This window comes from Macadamia integrifolia, chromosome 6, assembly GCF_013358625.1.
Source record: "Macadamia integrifolia cultivar HAES 741 chromosome 6, SCU_Mint_v3, whole genome shotgun sequence".
Classification (NCBI taxonomy): Eukaryota; Viridiplantae; Streptophyta; class Magnoliopsida; order Proteales; family Proteaceae; genus Macadamia; species Macadamia integrifolia.
This window is the reverse complement of record NC_056562.1, coordinates 16,536,001-16,554,755: the sequence shown is the minus strand read 5'-3', so window position 1 is coordinate 16,554,755 and position 18,755 is coordinate 16,536,001. Positions and strand designations below refer to the sequence as shown.

General features: G+C 37.7%; 1 protein-coding gene across 1 annotated transcript; it reads right to left on the bottom strand.

Moving 5' to 3' along the window:
• Positions 1-1,001: 1,001 nt before the first annotated feature.
• LOC122080799 lies at positions 1,002-16,727 on the bottom strand. Its single transcript, XM_042647656.1, has 12 exons — positions 16,359-16,727; positions 16,174-16,272; positions 16,032-16,089; positions 11,349-11,429; positions 11,149-11,220; positions 10,817-11,064; positions 10,615-10,686; positions 5,578-5,694; positions 5,362-5,443; positions 5,170-5,216; positions 1,816-1,897; positions 1,002-1,368 (listed from the first exon to the last, which is right to left on the bottom strand). The coding sequence occupies exons 1-12, from the start codon at positions 16,622-16,624 to the stop codon at positions 1,285-1,287; spliced, it is 1,308 nt and encodes a 435-aa protein (XP_042503590.1). The 5' UTR covers positions 16,625-16,727; the 3' UTR covers positions 1,002-1,284.
• Positions 16,728-18,755: the final 2,028 nt, after the last annotated feature.

The window sequence follows — 18,755 nt, the reverse complement described above, 5'->3', positions numbered from 1 at the left end:
GCCTCTATGATGCTTAATTCTTCCCTAAATTAAACCATTATGTTTCGTTAAAACAATCAAATATTTAATTGTTATACAGATTAATCGAATCAATTTTGACAGTTCAAATGATTCAATTTTCAAAGTGTCAATTCGGTTTGAAACCAACAGGTTAAACGGTTAAAACCGACCCAACCCATTTAACTAATCGATCTTAAACTTAAAACTAGAACCGAACCATTTACTAAACGGTTTTGCTGTTTCAGTGTAGACGGCTCGATTCGATTTCAAATTCACATCCTTGCTTTAAAGGTAACAATCAAGCCCTTAAAGTAATTTTCTTTAGTTTATATGAACACAAAATCTTTAGGTGTTTTTCGGTAGTTCAACACCAACCAAGTGTTTTTCAAATGTCTATCACGAAACCTTATAAAAACAACTCTTTGAAGAGAGTTACCAGTAATTCCACCCAAGATAGAAAGCCTCTACAAGGAAAGAGAAACAAATAAAGCTCAAATAAGAAACCTCTAGAAAGGTAGATATGCAAACTAAAAGGGTTCACAAGAAACCCAAAACAGAGTATGCAATTTTAAACTCAAGGGATGATTCTCAAAATCTTTTAAACAAGCCTTAAAGATGTTGAAATGAATGTCTCCCTCCCCCACCCCCCACCCCAACCACCCCAAAAAAAAAATTCCTATATTTATAGGCCAAGCAATCCCCTCTAAGAATCTAACCGTTGAGCTATAAAACGGAAAGAAAATGGTCAGTCCACTCCCAAGAAAATGAAACCATATCTGTTATCTATTCGTACATCTTCTGCGATAGATGGTCAGTCCATTCCCAGTGAAAACCAGACTTATGCAAGCACACTTCACATCCATGCCAAATTAATACATCCAAAGTAGTTCACTTTTTCCTTTCTCCTGCTGCATAGAAGATGTATCATGTAATTGCTAAAACAGAGTTTCTCAAGTCCTTGCATGTTAAAGAGTGCCTTAATAACACTGGACATCAATGTCTGAAGGAATATGCAATTAATTTTATATGATCTGTCAGTTCTCACATTAGTCACTAACCATGTTCAATAATCATTCGACTTTGTGTTATTGAACACAAGCCAATGGTCGACCCCACTCTCTCTCAATCATGTGCTTTACAGAGTTGCTGAAATATGGTAACAGAGATTAGATGCCTCACTGAGAAAAAAAAAAAAAAACTGAATATACAGAATGTGAAATAGAAGAAAATAAATTTTGTTTTGCCTATTTACAAATCCTCCTGCCAAGAATCCCTTCTCACAATTCATAGAACTGCACCGGTCATGAATCTGTGGTTCAATACAGCTTCAGCAATTGGCCGTTTACGGAAGTCTGGATTCAGCATTGCCTGCAGAAATTAAAATTTTAACACTGGAAAGTAAATTTATGAGAAATATAATTTCAAAATGGAAAAGGGAAAGCTGTTACTTAGAGGCCGCATCAATCATCAAAGGCAAAAAAAAAAAAAAATCAAACTAAGCACCAAATCAACCTTGGTAATGGCTTACTTTGGGTCACAGCCTGAGCCAGATAGGTCAAACAAGTCCCCGAAAAGCACAGGGCATATGGCCCGTCATCTAATCTGGACCCTGGTTTGGAAACTTAATGTTGGATCAAACTACCTCCTACAGATGCATTGCTTGCAGAAATATGAAATTTGTGGAGCACAAATCTGTTGTGTAACAGGTATGTAAAATATAACCCATGTGGAGGAATTCCAAATTATCTATTCAAGTAGATAATTAAATCATAATGAGAAACAAAAAGCATCATATCAAGAAGGTATTAATTTGACCTGGAGTAACTCCCAACCAGCACCAGCACCGAGATCCAGAAACCGTACTGCTTCTAACAAGCGGTCATCTGCTAGACAGTACCTAAAAAGAAAAGAAAATGAATTGAGTCGTGCAAGAAGTGTGCAACGATGCAAGTCTTGCAGAAGCATAATAGCAGAGTATTTATGTCTACATGATTCAACATCAGAAATTTTGAAAGCAGAGAGGTTTACATAGGGAGAGGACAAACCGTTTTATGGCCCTTAAAAGTCTCTCATGTTAAAGCTTTATTTTTTTAGTTGATTATAATGATCACAATTATTAAATTAACTTGAATGGTTAGGCAGAGCTGTATGAATAGTAGATAAAATGCTCTGTCATAATTATTGCCTTCAAATAGTGATACTTAACCTAGAATAGATGAGATCCATTAATAATGGTTAACCCTTCCTAATGCACCCCCTAATAGGGGTTGTTGCTTGGAGCAATGGCAAAGGGCTCTTTCCGCCTGCGTAGTGGTGCAGGTACGAGTCCTGGGAACCAGCCTCTCCGTAAAGGGGGTAAGGCTGTCTACCTATATACTCTCCCAGAACCCTGTTTAAGTGCGGGAAGCCTTTGTGCACTGGGCAACGGGCTTTTTTTTTTTTTTTTTTTTAATAACTAGGTGGCCCCAGTTATATGTGATTTACACTCTGCAACCACGAAAGTGTAGAAGGATGATGGTTATGACCTGCACTCATCATTCTTCTGAGGCACAATCACCAGAAATTCTGAGAGATGAGTTCCAATCATCCGTTTGACCCCTTTGCTAGCTTGTATGATGTGATATGCCCCAACCATTGCCACATAGCTGACATTTTTAGCCAAGCCTGTGACATGATTGTGTCATGGCCACATCACTTGGGAACTCATGACTTGTAGATGGATCAGTTATGCAGGATATTGTTGACACAGAATGTGATCGACTCGTGGGACTATACTTCATGAGCATGCAGGAGTTGGCACAATGGAGCCTACAGGAACACAAGAGGGTTGGGGTCAGGGAGGGGGCATTTTTGGATGCTGCAGGTGATGATGATAGATTTAAACATGCTGATGAAATCTCCCTCACAGGATTGCCCGAATACAAGGATCGGGAGAGGACTTGTCTTTATAGATGAAACTAATTTCGGATAGAATGACCTTCGGCCAGTAATTTGGAGATAACTCTCTGTTCCAATATCGGTTTGGGGTGATTCAAATCAAGAATTAAAGATAAGAAGTGGGGCTACAACTTTCGTGAAATAGGAATTGTTGAGATTACGGATGAACAAGGGCTTAAAGGGCTGTCAAGTTACTATACTTACACAGTCCGAATCTGAAAATAATTGCTTCAAAAATTCAACTCTTCTAAGTTGGATCTTTGAGGGGTGTGACTTCAACTCTTCAAGGTTGAAAGCTCAACTCTTCTAGGATGATTGAAAGTCCAATCTCTTCAAGGATGGGTGAAATACAACTTGGTTTCATAAGAAAAACTCTTCAAGATTCATAAGAAGCTTTGAGCAACTTTGAAATTTTTCTTTAATTCAATTGTCTTGTCTTTCCTACTCAAAATGTGTCCTCTTTATATAGGACTACAACCCTTTACCTAGGAGACTACAACCATCTTTTATAATTTCAATTTGTGACATGGACCAATCACAAAATACATTAGAAAATAAAAACTCAATAGAAATCTTAAAAATAGAAAATGTAATTGAGGTCTTCCACTTGTTGAAGTCTCCCATGCCTTGATTCAAGAGTTGAGGTCTTCCAATGCCTTGATGCAAGACTCAATACTTTGATTCTTGTTTCAAGATGACTAGTGACTTCCAAGGGAGCTTTCTTTATAGCTTTCCAATGTTAGCTCAAATGCCAAACTTGAGCTCACAAGGTAAGGAGTCAAAGGAATTGAGGTGGAAATCCACTAAGGATGTGGAGAGTTCCAACCCTAAAACCTCCTACGATATCTCCACCGTCGATTACATTTGAGTATCTATGGTTGAGATTAAACGTTAAATTACATAGTAGAGACTAAGGAATGTTAATCATGGGCTAAGGTAAATGCTAGGCCTTGGGCTAAACTTCATGTGTTGGTCGGGCCTGCATCACATGCCCATTGACTTCTGATCTCAAACAATTCCGATATGATTTTTGGCAGGTTTTGATGTTACCCTGCAAAAGGACCAAGGGGGTAGCGCAGTTGGTGAGCAACGAACTTAGTACGAGCCGTAAACTCGGACGTCCTAAGTTCAACTCCCACTAGGCACACCTTGGGCAACTCACACGGGGGTGTTTAGTGCTCTTCACTACTTTTAATGAAAGTTGAATGGTTCTCATTCAACCCCGTATGACCCGGTCCATGCAATTGTGGGGTCAGTATGGGCCCATGGGACTAGTCAGGCCGAAGGCCTGGATACCCGTCGTTAACAAAAAAAAAATGCAAAAGGACCAATTACTAACATCTACTTGAAGGGAAAGCACATGCCCAATCCCCATGTGTTCAATTTTTCTACTATTAAATGACGAATACCCAAGCAGGCCTGAGTGCATTGACAATCTACAAAAAGCAAAGGTTTGAAATCCCTTGGAATCAAGACAGAACTGATACAAGTCACTGGATCAAAAACGAAGGTTGACAGGTCCATATTTGACAGAGTGAGCTATCCTAAAGCCTCTACAGCATCCATCTGCCCTTAGTGGGAGTGTCAACATGATCTTAGTCAACTCAATAGATCAGGACATGGTCAATGTAAATGGGTTACACCTTGCTTGGTATGTTATTTTTATGCTGCAATTGTGCTCAATGGTGCTATGTAACTTAGATTTCCTGCAAGAATGCATAGCTCACTCAGTACAAAGGAAAACAGGATACTTGCCTCAGGTAATATACCAAGCTCAGCTAAGCTAATCCCAGAAAGTTTAATTATTTAACTAGGTTGCTACACTAAACCTCCGACTCCCATGTGCCAACTACTTCACAATGGTGATATCAAGGAGAAAGGTAGGCAACAAATTGAATTTGAACATCCTGCAAGATTTGTTCGCTAAGGTTTTGTTCAGAGGCTATTCTGCTTCTAAAGATTGTTGACTAAGGTATTGCATAGTCTGATTAGTCTCCTATAAATTGGTCTCAAGGTGCATGTAGCATCTTACGAGAATTATTCTCCTTCCTGAGATCTCAACAATACTGGGGAAAATCAATACAATGCTTCTGAATATTTTGTAAACATCAGCAGGTGAACGGGGAATACGCCTATGAAAAATCTATCCAACAGCAGTCACATTTTGGGAGTGGAGGAATCAACAAAATAAGCTATTAAAGGATAAACTGGTAAGAAAGGGCAGATTTTTACTCTCTCACAGCTTCAAGATCAAGTTGGAAAGTGCTTTCGAGAAGCCTCTGCAAGTTCATAAAATTACAATTAGGTTAGGTGAATGGCCGAAACCATGATACTTGATCAGGAAGAGAAACATATATAAATTTCCCTAAGAGAAATAAGATACATAAAATCGAACATAAGCATTATGTGTTTAGTCTAGCTCACTTGCAATGAAAGTCCATCCATGATGCCTGCTTCGCAAAATGGAACAAAAGATAAGTACGCAAGCAGAAGGCCCGCTTCATATCTGCTTGCAAACAGATTGGACAATAGAGAGCACAATTATTGAAGTTAGGAAAAAAGCTAAATAAACTCTTAACAGATATAGTAAAAAAAATTTTTGGTAAAACAGATAAAGTAAATTGAGCTCCAAATAGTTACATGTCATCAGCTATTCCAAAGGCTCTTTTCTCCATAGGAGTGAAAGCACCAGCGGCAGAGGCCCTTCTCCATAGTCCCTCAGATAGTATTCCAGGACCTTCTTCTAGGACTGAATACCTAAGAAACCAGTATTGATGATATTATCCACTTCAAGTCAAATTCATATCAATTTATTATCTAAGAATTAACAATAATAACAATGATAACGAAAAATAATAACAACAATAAGAATAAGAATAATGGTAAGCGAGAGGGATCTTATTGACCGTCAGATTCCCCTCTCTACATCTCAGCCGTTCAATCTGTCAGTTGTTGCAAACCCAACCTCTCTCTCTCGTCGATGCAACCACCAGCAGAGCTGCATCTCCCCCTTTCTCTCTCTTTCCACCGCCGGTCTCTCTCCCCTCCCCTACATCTCCCTCCCTGCCCTCTCCCCAAAAAAAAACCCCCCACTTCCCACCTCTGCAAACACCCTCCCCGGTCCCTCACTCTCCCCTGCCGACCACTGAGCTTAGTTGCAGGGACGTACAGGTTTCTGCAGATTATTTTGTTTGCATATGCCAAGCATTGAGGATCCCTTGGCAGTCCCAAGTGTGAGACCAAATCAATTGGGATTGAGAGGTGTTGAGTTTAGCGCTAGACGCTAATCCTAAACAGCGACAGGGCCTATAGGGGCATTTATGTCCTATCGGCCCCATATCTCTGTGATTAGGTTTTTCTTCTTTATGGGGGTATTTTTGTACTTTTCTTCAGCACCATTTAATATAAGTTTTGAGGAATAACCTGCAATCAAACTATTCTAGTCTGATCGCAGGTCACTCCTCTCTTTTGGGAGTCTCTTTCGATTGCACATCTCTCTCTTTTCTCTCCTCTTTTCTTCTTCTCTTGTTTCCTCTATTTCTCTTGTTTGATTATAGGTTTCTGGGATTGTAACAGCTTGTGGCAGTATGGGTTCTACTGATCATTGCTATAGTTTTATAAATCTTTTTCAAATAAAAAGGAAATGGAAAATTATCTTGAACCACCCCTAATTTGAAACCTTATATTATATATCACCCTAATTTTCTAAAAATATCAACCATACCCCTGATGCATAACACCGTCAGTTTAGAAGTGGAAAAGACACTTTTGACCCTGTTTGTTTTTCATAATTGCCCTCTTCTTTTCTCTGTAACTGCTAGCCCTTACGTTTTTTTGTTCTCTATAATGATGACCTCAACGAAAATGCTCTCTCTTCCGCGGAAGATGAATCATCCAACAATGAATCATCTGAGTGGGAAGAATTTGGGGGCACCGAAACAGCCGATTGCTCTACCCCATGAAGATGCTCTTTGTTCCTCCCCAAAGACGAGATTGATCTTCCCACCGAAGGTTCATGATTCTAAATTAAAAAAAAAAAAAAAAAAAAAAATGAATAAATGAATAAATGAAAAAACAATCTTTACCTCTTTCATGGATAAGAACTCCATAAAAATTCTGCAACAATGGTGGCAGCCTCTGCACCAGAGATGCATGTTTCCTTTAATCTCCTCTTGTGAGTTGCGGCATAAGCGACATCCCCTCGTCACGTGATTGACACGTCACATTATTTTTTTATTTTTTGTGGTTGGGTACTTGGGGTCATCTCGTGTCTTCCCATACGCACGTAATCCCAGACCCTGGTTTAGACTTTTATGAGAGATCTCCAGATTGCCAAAATTTAAAAAATCTCTGGAACAGAAAAGGGCAAACGAGAAGAACAGAAGAGGAAGAAGAAGTGCCTCTATGGCTTCGGTTCTCGCTATCATCAATTATCAAATCGTTCAGTTCTTCTTTTCTGTATTTGATTTCATCGAAATTGCCACTTTCTCGGTCTATGTAATTCTTCAACATTTTCTCCGTTTTCTTGAATTGACATTCCCTTGCCGATTTGTTCAGATCATGGCTGTCCGTTTCAAGTTTGGAATTTCCGTCGACTTCGATTCCATACACATAGGCGGTCATCCTTCCATCTTTGTTCAAGGCCTAAGGTCCAAGATTCTGCAACAAAAGAATTTGAAGGTCTGCCAAGATTTTGATCTCGTCAATCCTTAGGTGATTTTTGCAGTCAAAGGAGGTGATTGATCATAATATTTCTTCAATGTTGGGTTGCCTGAGTCGGAAGAGAAGCCCTAAACCTTCGATTCTATGTTGGGTCGCATGAATTGGGGGTTTTTACATCACAGGGTAAAACAGTCAATTTACCCTTGAGGAAGGTGAACTTGCCATTTAGAAAATAACAACTTCATTACGTCATCACTTGACGATTTTGATCTAACAGAATGGATTTATGTGTAACTTTGTTAACAAAAAAGGTGACATACTAGATATTTTTAGAAAACTAGGGTGGTATATAATATAAGGTTTCAAATTAGGGGTGGTACAAGATAATTTTCCAAAGGAAAATGTACTCTGCTGAACTACACAAACCATTCGTCACTCAACTAAAGTCATCATCACTCTCCAGTCACCAATAAAACTACAAGAAGCATAGGCCACACCTCTAAAATCCTCAACTACAGAGTCAAAAAATGAATATTCTTTTGTCAATTTGACCTGGTAATATCGTTGTGGCTCCTTTACCCAAAACACCTCCTATTCTCATTGACCGAGGTACCCCATAGTTGGAAACTAGTGTAATCATGCTAAGGCCTGATGTTCCATGTGTAAGTGTGCACTCCCATGACAAGATTCGGAATAGCTCAGGTATGCAAAGGAAGCAAGGGGGGAGATAGGGAGGCCATGTGAGAGGGGTTCGAGTGGGGGAGAGAGATGTAGAGGGGAGGGGGAAAAGGCGGGTGGGGACGTGCATAGAGCAGGGAGGAGAGAGACCGGAGGATAAATATGTGGAGGGGGAGACATCGGGGGAGAGAAAGGGGGAGATGCAATAGCGAGCGCGGCAAGAGAGAGGGTAGCAGCGATGGAGAGTATGGGGTCGCAATAACGAATGGTTTGAACAACTGAGATGGAAAGAGAGGATTTGGCAATTAATAAGATGCTAGCGAGCAAGATTTCATTACACACCACTGGTGTATACATCATTTTCCCTAATAGTAATGATGATAACAAATACTAGGGGAAAAGAACGCTCCCTGGCAGCGCGGCCCTGTGCTGCTGCAGGGGCCATTGAGGGGGGCACACGACAGGGGGTAGGGGTGTCCCCTTTGGGCACAGGGGCTGCACAACCAGGGAGTGTTCTTTGGCCCAAATAATAATAACAAAAAGAAAAATCATAGCAAAAGAAGTAATAATAATAATAATGATGATGATGATGATGATGATAAAAAACAAAGTTTTCTGGGTGGGACACAGGGCCTGCACCCAAACACAAGGGGCGCAAGTTGCCCCTTGTGTTGGTGTACGATGTCTTGTATTCCATCACAATTTAATCCAGGGAGTACTGATGCAGCACCTAGACAGGCAGGATGACAGTCCCGCTAGTTGGTTAAAGGGTCATGGGGGTTGCAAGGGGGCAGGAGGCCCCCTTGCATAGCAGGAGGTGTAGGGGGGCGCAGCCCCCGCTCAAATTTTTTATTTGAGAGCAATTGTGTACTTTCCGGATTAATGTTTTTTTGCTATATATTTGTAGCGAGAGTTTCTTTCTTTGTGATGCAATCAATACTGAGAGGTGTGAGGATGAGCGTTGTAACCCTATTCTCCATTGATAGTGAAGCAGGATCTCATCTCACCGGGGACGTAGGCAACCTTGCCGAACCTCGTAAAATCTATGTGCATTGTTTGTTTTGTTTTTTCCATTATCTTCTGTATCGTTTTAGGGTTGCGTTTCTTCACCTTGTGCCCCTCCTAGGGGGACGAGGCCCTATGTCACACCTAGAAACACAACAACAACAATGAAAACAAGCACCATTCTCATCATGAGGTATATAAAATAAGCATTTTTAATTATTATTAAATTTATTTTTTAGAATTTCCAAATCACCAATCAAGGTAAAGGTTTCCTACACAGTCCACTTAGGAAGTCTTACCTAAATGGCCCTAAATAATTTCCAAGTTGCAAATCTCCAAATCCAATTAGGGTGAAGGTTTCCTACACGGTCCACTTAGGAAGTCTTACCTAAATGGCCATAAAAATTTTCCAAGTTGCAAATCAAATGGGACCCAAATTTTGTGGACAGGTGCTTCCAAAGGTCCGCTGCTCCAATGCCAAGTTTAACCCAATTGAAGTATGCCATGTGGAAAAATAGAACTTTGAAACTCCAGGACTAAGGGAGAGTGCACAATACTGTCAAAGTATCATAGGTTTGCATACATACCAATACACTAGACGGTATTGGATTGAATTATGTTCTGAAATTAGACATGTCACCAATCTAGACCATGATTCTCAGTCCAACAGTCGGAATTGCCACATTATCTTCGGATGGCTCCAATGGTGGATCGTTTATAGAGCCTTTCCAAAATGGGGCAGAGTAAAAACAATTTTCCCTTATAAATGATCATAATATAGATTGGCATTGTCCTTGTTCAGTACGATGGAAAATGAAAGCTCATAAATAAAATAAACATGAAAAATATTTACATTAATAACAATGCAAAACAATCAAGGATGGATTATGGAAACTGAATACAACAAAAATGTGCATATGCACTATAAATACCGGTTGATCTTACCACTTCTTTGTTCTGGTGGTGTTACAAGCAATCAATTACTAGTAGTATTATAGCAAAATAGTGTAAATATTAGTTTTTGTGAATATATGTCTTGGAAAAGAGCTGATCGAGGTAAGTTGATATTCATTAAAGTCAAAATATCAGTACCTTAAAAAGAAACTAAAACTAAAATAATCACAAAGTAAGGAATTTGTTAAACATAACATAACCTCTATATGGATCAAAGATATCAAGCTGCTAGAAGAGACAAGTATCCTTGTTATAAAGAGTTAATAAATATCTCCAAAAATAAAATAGTGAGAAAGTTAATACGTACAAATAGAACATCACAAAATAAAATGTGAGCAAGCTGGGTTCCAAGAAACTGAAAGAACATGTTTTTTATACCTTATATCAACTGAAAAGGCCAGATCCCGGAGTCTTGGGACTAAGTAAGCTCCATCCCTCTCCACTATTGTACTGCCAATAGTTAATAGTATTTTGCATTACATTCAACAGATAGAAACCAAGCTATTATTATCAAACAAGTCTCAGATAGTTGTAAGGGAAATTCTTAGGAATGAAAAATTTATAAGTCCAATAAGCATACTTGAGAATGACAGAAGCAGGACCAAGACTCTGGTGTAATCTGTCATGTTCATGCATGAAGGCTAGACCACTTATGGCACCCCGAAGAAGCTTAATGACAAAAAATCTTCTTCGTTTTATAGTTTGCTCCTCATCAAAACGATTCCAGTACTTCTGTTCTCCAAGATTACGATCTTTTGATACTGCATCACCTTTAATTTTCGCATAGTCTGCGGCACTATAGTTCCCATCGTTACGAAAAGCAAGCCACTGTACAGGAGAGATTCTCTTTAATTTGCATCTACCATAAAGAATGCTAAAATACTTGACATTTTAAAAGTTGGCGTAATAGACCTGCTCCCCAGTTTTTGTCTCAAACCCTCCTAAAAGTATCTGTATATTCTGACAGGTTTCTTTGGAATCACTCTGCAGAAGTTGTGCAGGATTCAATCATCAAAAAGGTTTCTTTCAACTATACTCTCTGAAGACCGTTCTTTAAGAAAGGATTTGGAGTGAAAATAGAGAATTTCGGTGACACAGGCTAGCCTCCTTACCTGGAGGGAGACATGAGTCTTTAACTCATTTGCAGCCATCATATCTGCCTCAATACCACCAGCACGCTGTCCGGGATAGACCTACATGAGCAGTAAAACAACATGATATATTGATTGTTTAAGACCAAATGGACATAAGGCTAGAAATTATGGAAAGGACTATGTCATTCACAGTTTATATATCCAAAAATACAATTTATGAATGATGCACCAAGAGTACAAAGCGTACACATCATCTCTAGTACCACACAAAAAATGAGAGAGAAAAAGAAAGAAAAGTTGTATTGTCATTTACTTTAACTGCAGAAGCCTTACATGTTCCAACACCAATAAATTAAAGACCGCAAAAGATGGTGCAAATTTTTCTAAAAATGACAAGAAAATACAAGTTCTTAATATCTAAGAGGAGAGGACCTAGGCGATATTGTCCCTAGCACTTTCACACCGATCAACATCATAAGGTTATGATGCAGCAAAGCAAAAATACCACACACACTGTACATCCAGTTAATAAGTACAGTAAGTGATGAAATCAACTCCATTCAGAACTCCAGTTAACTCAGCTCAAGTTCCCAGAAGCTGGAATCAATATAACTTAGAAATCCAGCTACCAAATTGTTATGGTTTCAACAACCAGTATTCCATTTGAAAGACCAACATTAAGAAGAGAAAAGTAGAGATATATCCAATCAAATGGATTTTAGCAGTTTATCAATATCTTACCCAACCAATTAAAAGTAATAAACATGGTTCCAATCTCAAGAACGAAAAGATTTTATTCATTTATCATGGGCAACAACAGCAGAGCATCAGGAAAACTTCAATGTTGACTATAGAACACCAAGAGAAGGATATTCTTCTCAAAAAACATATGTTTATTGTTGCCTAGATGCCTGGCAGTGCCAGGGCTCACCTTGGCACCATGACTACTATGAAAAAGACAATGCTGGTAATATGTGGCTTTATGTATCGTACCATATAAAAAAACTACTGCATTATAATGCTAAGGAACTAATTATAAATCAAATTCTGAACATAACATTACCGAGCATGATCCTACTTAAACTGAATCAAGCATTGACGAAATTCTACAGGTTTTTTTTTTTTTTTTTTTTTTTGTTTTTGGGGGGGGGGGTGGGGGGAGGGAGAGAGGGTTGTCTATGTAAACAGGTGCTACTACTACAATCACCTCAGTGGGGCACCATTACAAGAGAGAGGAGGAGTTGGGGCGCCTTTTTGGCACAAGGTGAACATAAGGAGACTTGATCCTAGGTCTCATGTGAAACTGCAGAGGAGCTGATACCAGCTGAACTAGCTGGCTCCTTCAAACTTGGTTCATAAACTCCAAAATAAACAAAGACTTGAAGAACAATCCAAGCATTTCTCCTTTGAGCTAACCGCCAAGTGATTAGCAGCCAAGAGAAAATAGAAAGCAGATGGCCACAAGAAGAATGAAGAGAAAACTCATCTTTTGCCACAGATTAATGCTCTAAAAAAATGTTACTACCTAGTGTTATTTCTGCCAAGAGAGACTTCTCCATTAATGTTCATACTTCATACCTTAATCTCTTCGGAAAAGATGCAACACTTATTTTTGAAAAAGGATTCCCATTATCACATTTCTTTGACCTACCAGGTTCAAAAATTCAATATCATCACAACCAAGTAGTTGTGGCTATGTAGACCTGATGTCACAGGCTCATTGCATTCTGAAGTGTAAATTGGTCAGATAGGCAAGGTGTCAAGTATCGGAATCAGTATCAGGCAATGTATCGGAAAGCTGGTTATGAGAGACGTATCGGGAAATGTTAAGAGACGCTAGATACACTTTGATACGTATGGATATGCTTATGATATATGAAAAACAAGTGTTTCAGAATTATGCACCACAAATAAGAAATAAATAATGATTTCCAACTAATGTCAGGTTATTTTTGTCTTCACACCATCTATGTGATTCAAATCTTCTTTGGCAAGGCCAATGTCAAACCTACTAATAAGTAATAAGAAGAATTCATCCAAAAAAAAAAAAAGTATTAAGAAGCATTTAAGCAAGAAGATATGAAAAAGAAAAATCGATTTAATTATAAGGATACTGGATTAAAGCAATCCCTAAATATCCAAACCAAGAAGTAATATGTAAAATATAAGCATACTGCTAAGTATTTAGTAGCATACATTAAGTATATACACATTAACCATACTACTACTCTACAAGTAACATATTAGACAAACTTGAAGCAGCATGTAACTATTAATAAATACTTAGCAACAAACATAATTATACATTATCGATCACAAATTATTCAAGATGATCCAAATACATGTCAGTTTTCTAGTTTAGATGTGATATTTGGCAAAGAAAACAAGAAAATTAATATCCAAGGGGGGGGGGGGAATCAATTTTTTTCACATACTTCAACATGTGTCTTGATGTTCGATCTCCACTTTGATGAGCTAAGTGCTAAATTTTTCTTGTTTAATAACTCCTTTTTTGTCTCTTTTGAGTGTAGACAGGATCCACTTAGGTTTTTACCAAAAACCAAAGTAGGAAATTAGTTTTCTTTCAAAAACTAGTATTTTTGGGGTTTGGCAGCTTCTTTACTGGCCCATATTGGTACTGTATCTGTTTTGTACATAAATTTTTATGTATAGATTCTGTGTTGTATTGACAGGGTCAATCTCGATACAAATCAGCTGTATCGATCCATATCGTATCAATACTTGATAGCATGCAGATAGATATGCAAAAAAAGCAAAACAAAAATTCCCTTGCTATGTGGTAGTTAAAACTTGCAGGGATGAGTGTTCACACATGTTGTGACGACCCAAGAATACGGCAAGTACCAGGGGGTTTGGGAGATCGGTGAGGGTGTGCAAACTTTAGTCCCACATTGCCTAGGGAGAGATTCCTAGACTAGTTAATAACCTCTAGCCTCCTTAACATGGCACAACGCATTTTAAAGCCTTGAGGCCTATGGGCCAAAGAGGACAATATTATACAAGGTTAATGGGGCCGGGGCGTTACACATGTTTCACACAATTTAGGATTTAGATCTATGAAATCTTAAGATAGTTGGACAGAGAGGGTGCACTGAAAGGACTTCAAACTTGAAAGGAGATAAAATGTCTATCCTGGACAAAAAATGTCTATCCTGGACAAGCGTCCACAAGGTAATATTGGTTGATAATGAAGCTAACAAGGGGAATAATATTTGATAAGTTAGCAATCATAGAATTAAAACCCATTTCTGAAGCACTCAATCAAGAGAAGTAATACTCATGGACTATGTCAATGTAGTCCCATTTTAAGGAGGTCAGAATTTCCAGATTTCATACTGATAATCAGAGTTTTATTGGAATCTAATCCAAATGAAGGTTTTGATGTAACTTGTATTACGTGAATTCAATAGCATAACTAAACAGCTCTAACAAAAAAAAAAAAAAAAAAAAAAAAAAAAAAAAAAAAAAAAAAAAAAAAAAAACAAAACAAAACAACAAGAATGCTCATTTCTTTTAGTAAAACCGCCACAGAAGTTTCAAAAAAAGGATAAGAAAGGCATAGAATGTCAAATCTATCCTTCTTCAGCCTTATTCATTGAGACAAGCACACTTTATGTCACTAGTACTAGATGTTAGTACTCATACATAGTGCCTTGATCGCAAGGATAAGGTCATAAGGATAGAAAAGTCAATAAGTTGTATCAGACTAAGTTATTGAATGATGAATTAATCATCACATTCTTTACTCAACTCATATATATGTCCATTTATATAGAAGTCCTGCAAGTTTTTCTTTTCTTCTCTTTTTTCTGACCAGCTGGACTGGCAGTCTGACCCAGGTTAACTTTTTTGGGGTTACATAATAAACTTAACAATGACAACTGACATCAGAAAAAGTAAAGAACACAAAATCTATGCCTCTGTTAACGGTTTAATCAGCAGTTTCCTTGTTTCATACCTTCCTATCTTTGATTAAACTGCTATATTCTTCAACCAAGTTTTGATGCATAGATGGGTATGGGTTCAGATGAACAACATAGGACCACTTCCAATTGATTATAATTTCTTTAATATCTTAAGAAACACCAGATAGACAATAATTTAGATGCATGAAATGTGTAAAGCAAGGGCAGTCACTCTCCCTCCCCCTGAACAATAATAGTTTAACTCCAAGCATGATTGTTGAATGGGAATAATCCATGCAAAAATTTGAAGGCTTTGACTGTTTTTTGCCCAATAGCATCATGGATTTCACAAACAATCATCCAGACAGTCTCAAGTAGCACTACATGGAGGCAATCAGAACTGAATTGAAGCCTTTTTTCATACCCAAAATTCCACCATTTGGGCGGAGGGGGGGAGAAAAATACAGTTGGTCAAACTTATTAGTAATTTTTTTTGAGTTTTTTATTCTGTTCTTGAGTCATGATTATCTTAAAAGACTTCCACTAAGTATTGAGTCTTAGTTATGATAATATGGTTTAATTTGAAGGTGCCAATTACCCTAGCCATGAGGACCTTGGATTGTTGTGGCCAGGTCTTGGGATCAAATCCAGATTTCACCCTTCTTCTTCTTCTTCTTCTTCTAATCCTTCAACCACACACTTCATTTTCTTTTTTTTTTCTTTTTTTATAACAAGGACATTACAGAACATAAAGAGATGAGGAACTTGATATTACCTTAAAAACGACCCGAGTCCCTCTAAGCGGACCCTGAGCTATTCTCCCTTCATAAAGCCTGCAACAGAACTGCCATGGATGGTATGAGTAAAAATAACAACACAAACAACAAGAAGAAGCACCAAATATCATAGAAATGCACCTGATTTTAACACTGCCCTCTCCCACATCTTGAACTCTTAATCGCTCCATATCTGTCGAAGAATACTCAACATCTGGTCCAGGCTGAAACTTTGCATAGCTGGAATCCAAATGCCAAACGCATCAATTTCGTAAATCAAATGTAGTAACCAAAACCCCAAGAGATCGATTATGATTTTGATTCACCTTGTGATGTTCATGAATCCATAGCTCCCGACAAGCCTCCCGACCTCAAAATCGTCTGGATCAGTAATCAAAGTTGCTCTACAGATTGAAGATGTTCCATTTTTTTTATTCCGTGAATTGAGCTTTGAGCAGCCCTTAATGAAGCAATGAAGTGATCCACCATAGAACAACGAAGAGAAGCTTGAACTAGATGAGTTGTTTGGATTTCTCCTCGTTTTTAACCTAATTCCTGCAATGGAGAAGCAAATTGGAGATGTTGCAAGCATAGTGATCACCACCTTGCTTCGTTTTCTCCTCTGTTTTCTTCCTCTCCGTTTGGACCATTGAAATGGCGCCAAAGTACAGAGGAGAGAGAGAGAGTGGATAGGGTCGCGTTTCACTCCACGTGGCTTTGGTTTAATCTTCCGAAAAGGAAAAGTGCCTTGTGCACGATGCGGAGAATGCTATGTTTGGAATGCGAGAAAAGAAATTCCTGTTCGTTTTTCTGTAACACATTTTCTCTATACGGTTGGAGCGACTTCAGCTGAAGAAAATTTGTTCGAGTCAAATTTTGAATTAACCTCTAGCAATCTAAAAATTTCTAGTGTGCCTGAAAAAAAGTAATGAGGATCAGGTTCACGTACGAGAATGTATGAGAATATTTTTGATTCATGGATTTAGAATCAATTTTTTCTCTCTTCATTTAATAGATTCTAAATCCCTGGACCAAGGACGTACGAGAACATTTTCATACGTGAATCTGATATGTTCACAAAAAAAAGTGGGTTTTCAGTGTGGAATTTTCTTACACAAGAGGGAGAGAGAGAGAGTAAGGCTACGTTTGGTAATGTTTCAGATAAAATGTTTCTAGAGTTTTTCGTTCTATGCGGAATAAAGCGTTTGGTGTATTTATGGCATGTTTCGTTTTTTTTTTTTTTTTTTAACAAAAAGTGAAAAAAAGAAACACTAGAAACGAGAATTGACAGAATGACAAAATTTAGTTCCGAAGTTCTAGTTTCGTTAAAAAAAAAAAAAAGGCATCTTGCCACAAACTGAAATTTTTGTTTTTAACGAAATGTAAACACAGCCCAATATCATGGGGAAATGGTTTATGTCCAGAAATGTGGCTCCTATGCCAATGTCCGCATGCAACATTTAATAAAGGAGTGATGTTATTATTTTGCACCCTTGTATTTGTGCATAAGAATATACTCTTGGACAGAGAACACATTCTCTAATATTATATTACTGAGTAACCAAGTTAAGTGATCTCAACACCCAGAGGGCTTCCTCTCAAAACCAATGGTGTCTCCTTTGTTTGAGAATAAAGGGCATTTGACCAACAACAAATACATCCTTGTTAAAAAAGGAGACCAACTAAATTTTGTCGTCACATATTATATTGGCATTTTTCAAACACATTACTTTGTTCTCCATTTTTCTTTGATATTGCAATTTCTTGATTATTGTATAATTACATGCAAATAGATAGACGTTTCTTATGTCAATGACACCAAAGCGATATTAAATGAATGAAACTGAGATAAGGATAGAATATAAGCTTCCCTATGAAATGAGGCATGGAACATATCAAAATACCATTTATACAAGTTAGAATCCCCTTTCATACATGAATTCTTCTTCAGCAAGATAAGTATATAATCTATGGGACAATTACTTAGAAGTATATATTGTGCAACGATCCTTCCTATATGATAGAAAAGGATCCCATGATCCTGAACTGATCTTAGAGAGAGAGAGAGACGTCAAATACATCCAACATTGGAGTTGTTACAATAATGAGCGAATGATCGAGAAAGAAAAAGAGCACAAAAAGTAGATAGAAGAGCTTACAAAAAGAAACCCACCATGGAAATTGGGAAATGAGGCGAAAGAGAAGGGGTAACTATTAGATTTATTGACTTTTTGATATATGTGTTAATCAAACCCAATTTAATGAGATTAAATTAATTATTATAATTTTATTATGTGTTTTTTATAATGTGTAATTACTTGTTTTTATCATTGTTTGTTATGGACTATGAACATATTTGAGTACTCTGGTCTAGGATTGCTGCATTGTATATTTCGTCATATTGAAACGAAAATATAAATGTGAATACTTAATTATGTTGAACATTGATCAATTGAAATCCTTGAATTGGTTTACCGCCAATTTAGTTTTTTCGTAACGGGAATATTTGGTAAATACTTTTCTAGTACTTGAGAGACACTTATCTATTCAAGGAATGAGTTAGTCTCAATCGATCTTGTGTCTGGTTTGATCAGGTTCTACGCTTTAATCGGGCTTCTCCTAATCATCCTAATCGGGCTATAATCGGGCCTTAAACAGGATAATGTACTAATAAAGCCTTAAATGGACTTTAATTTTCTTATATTTAAGATGCTTTAATCTAT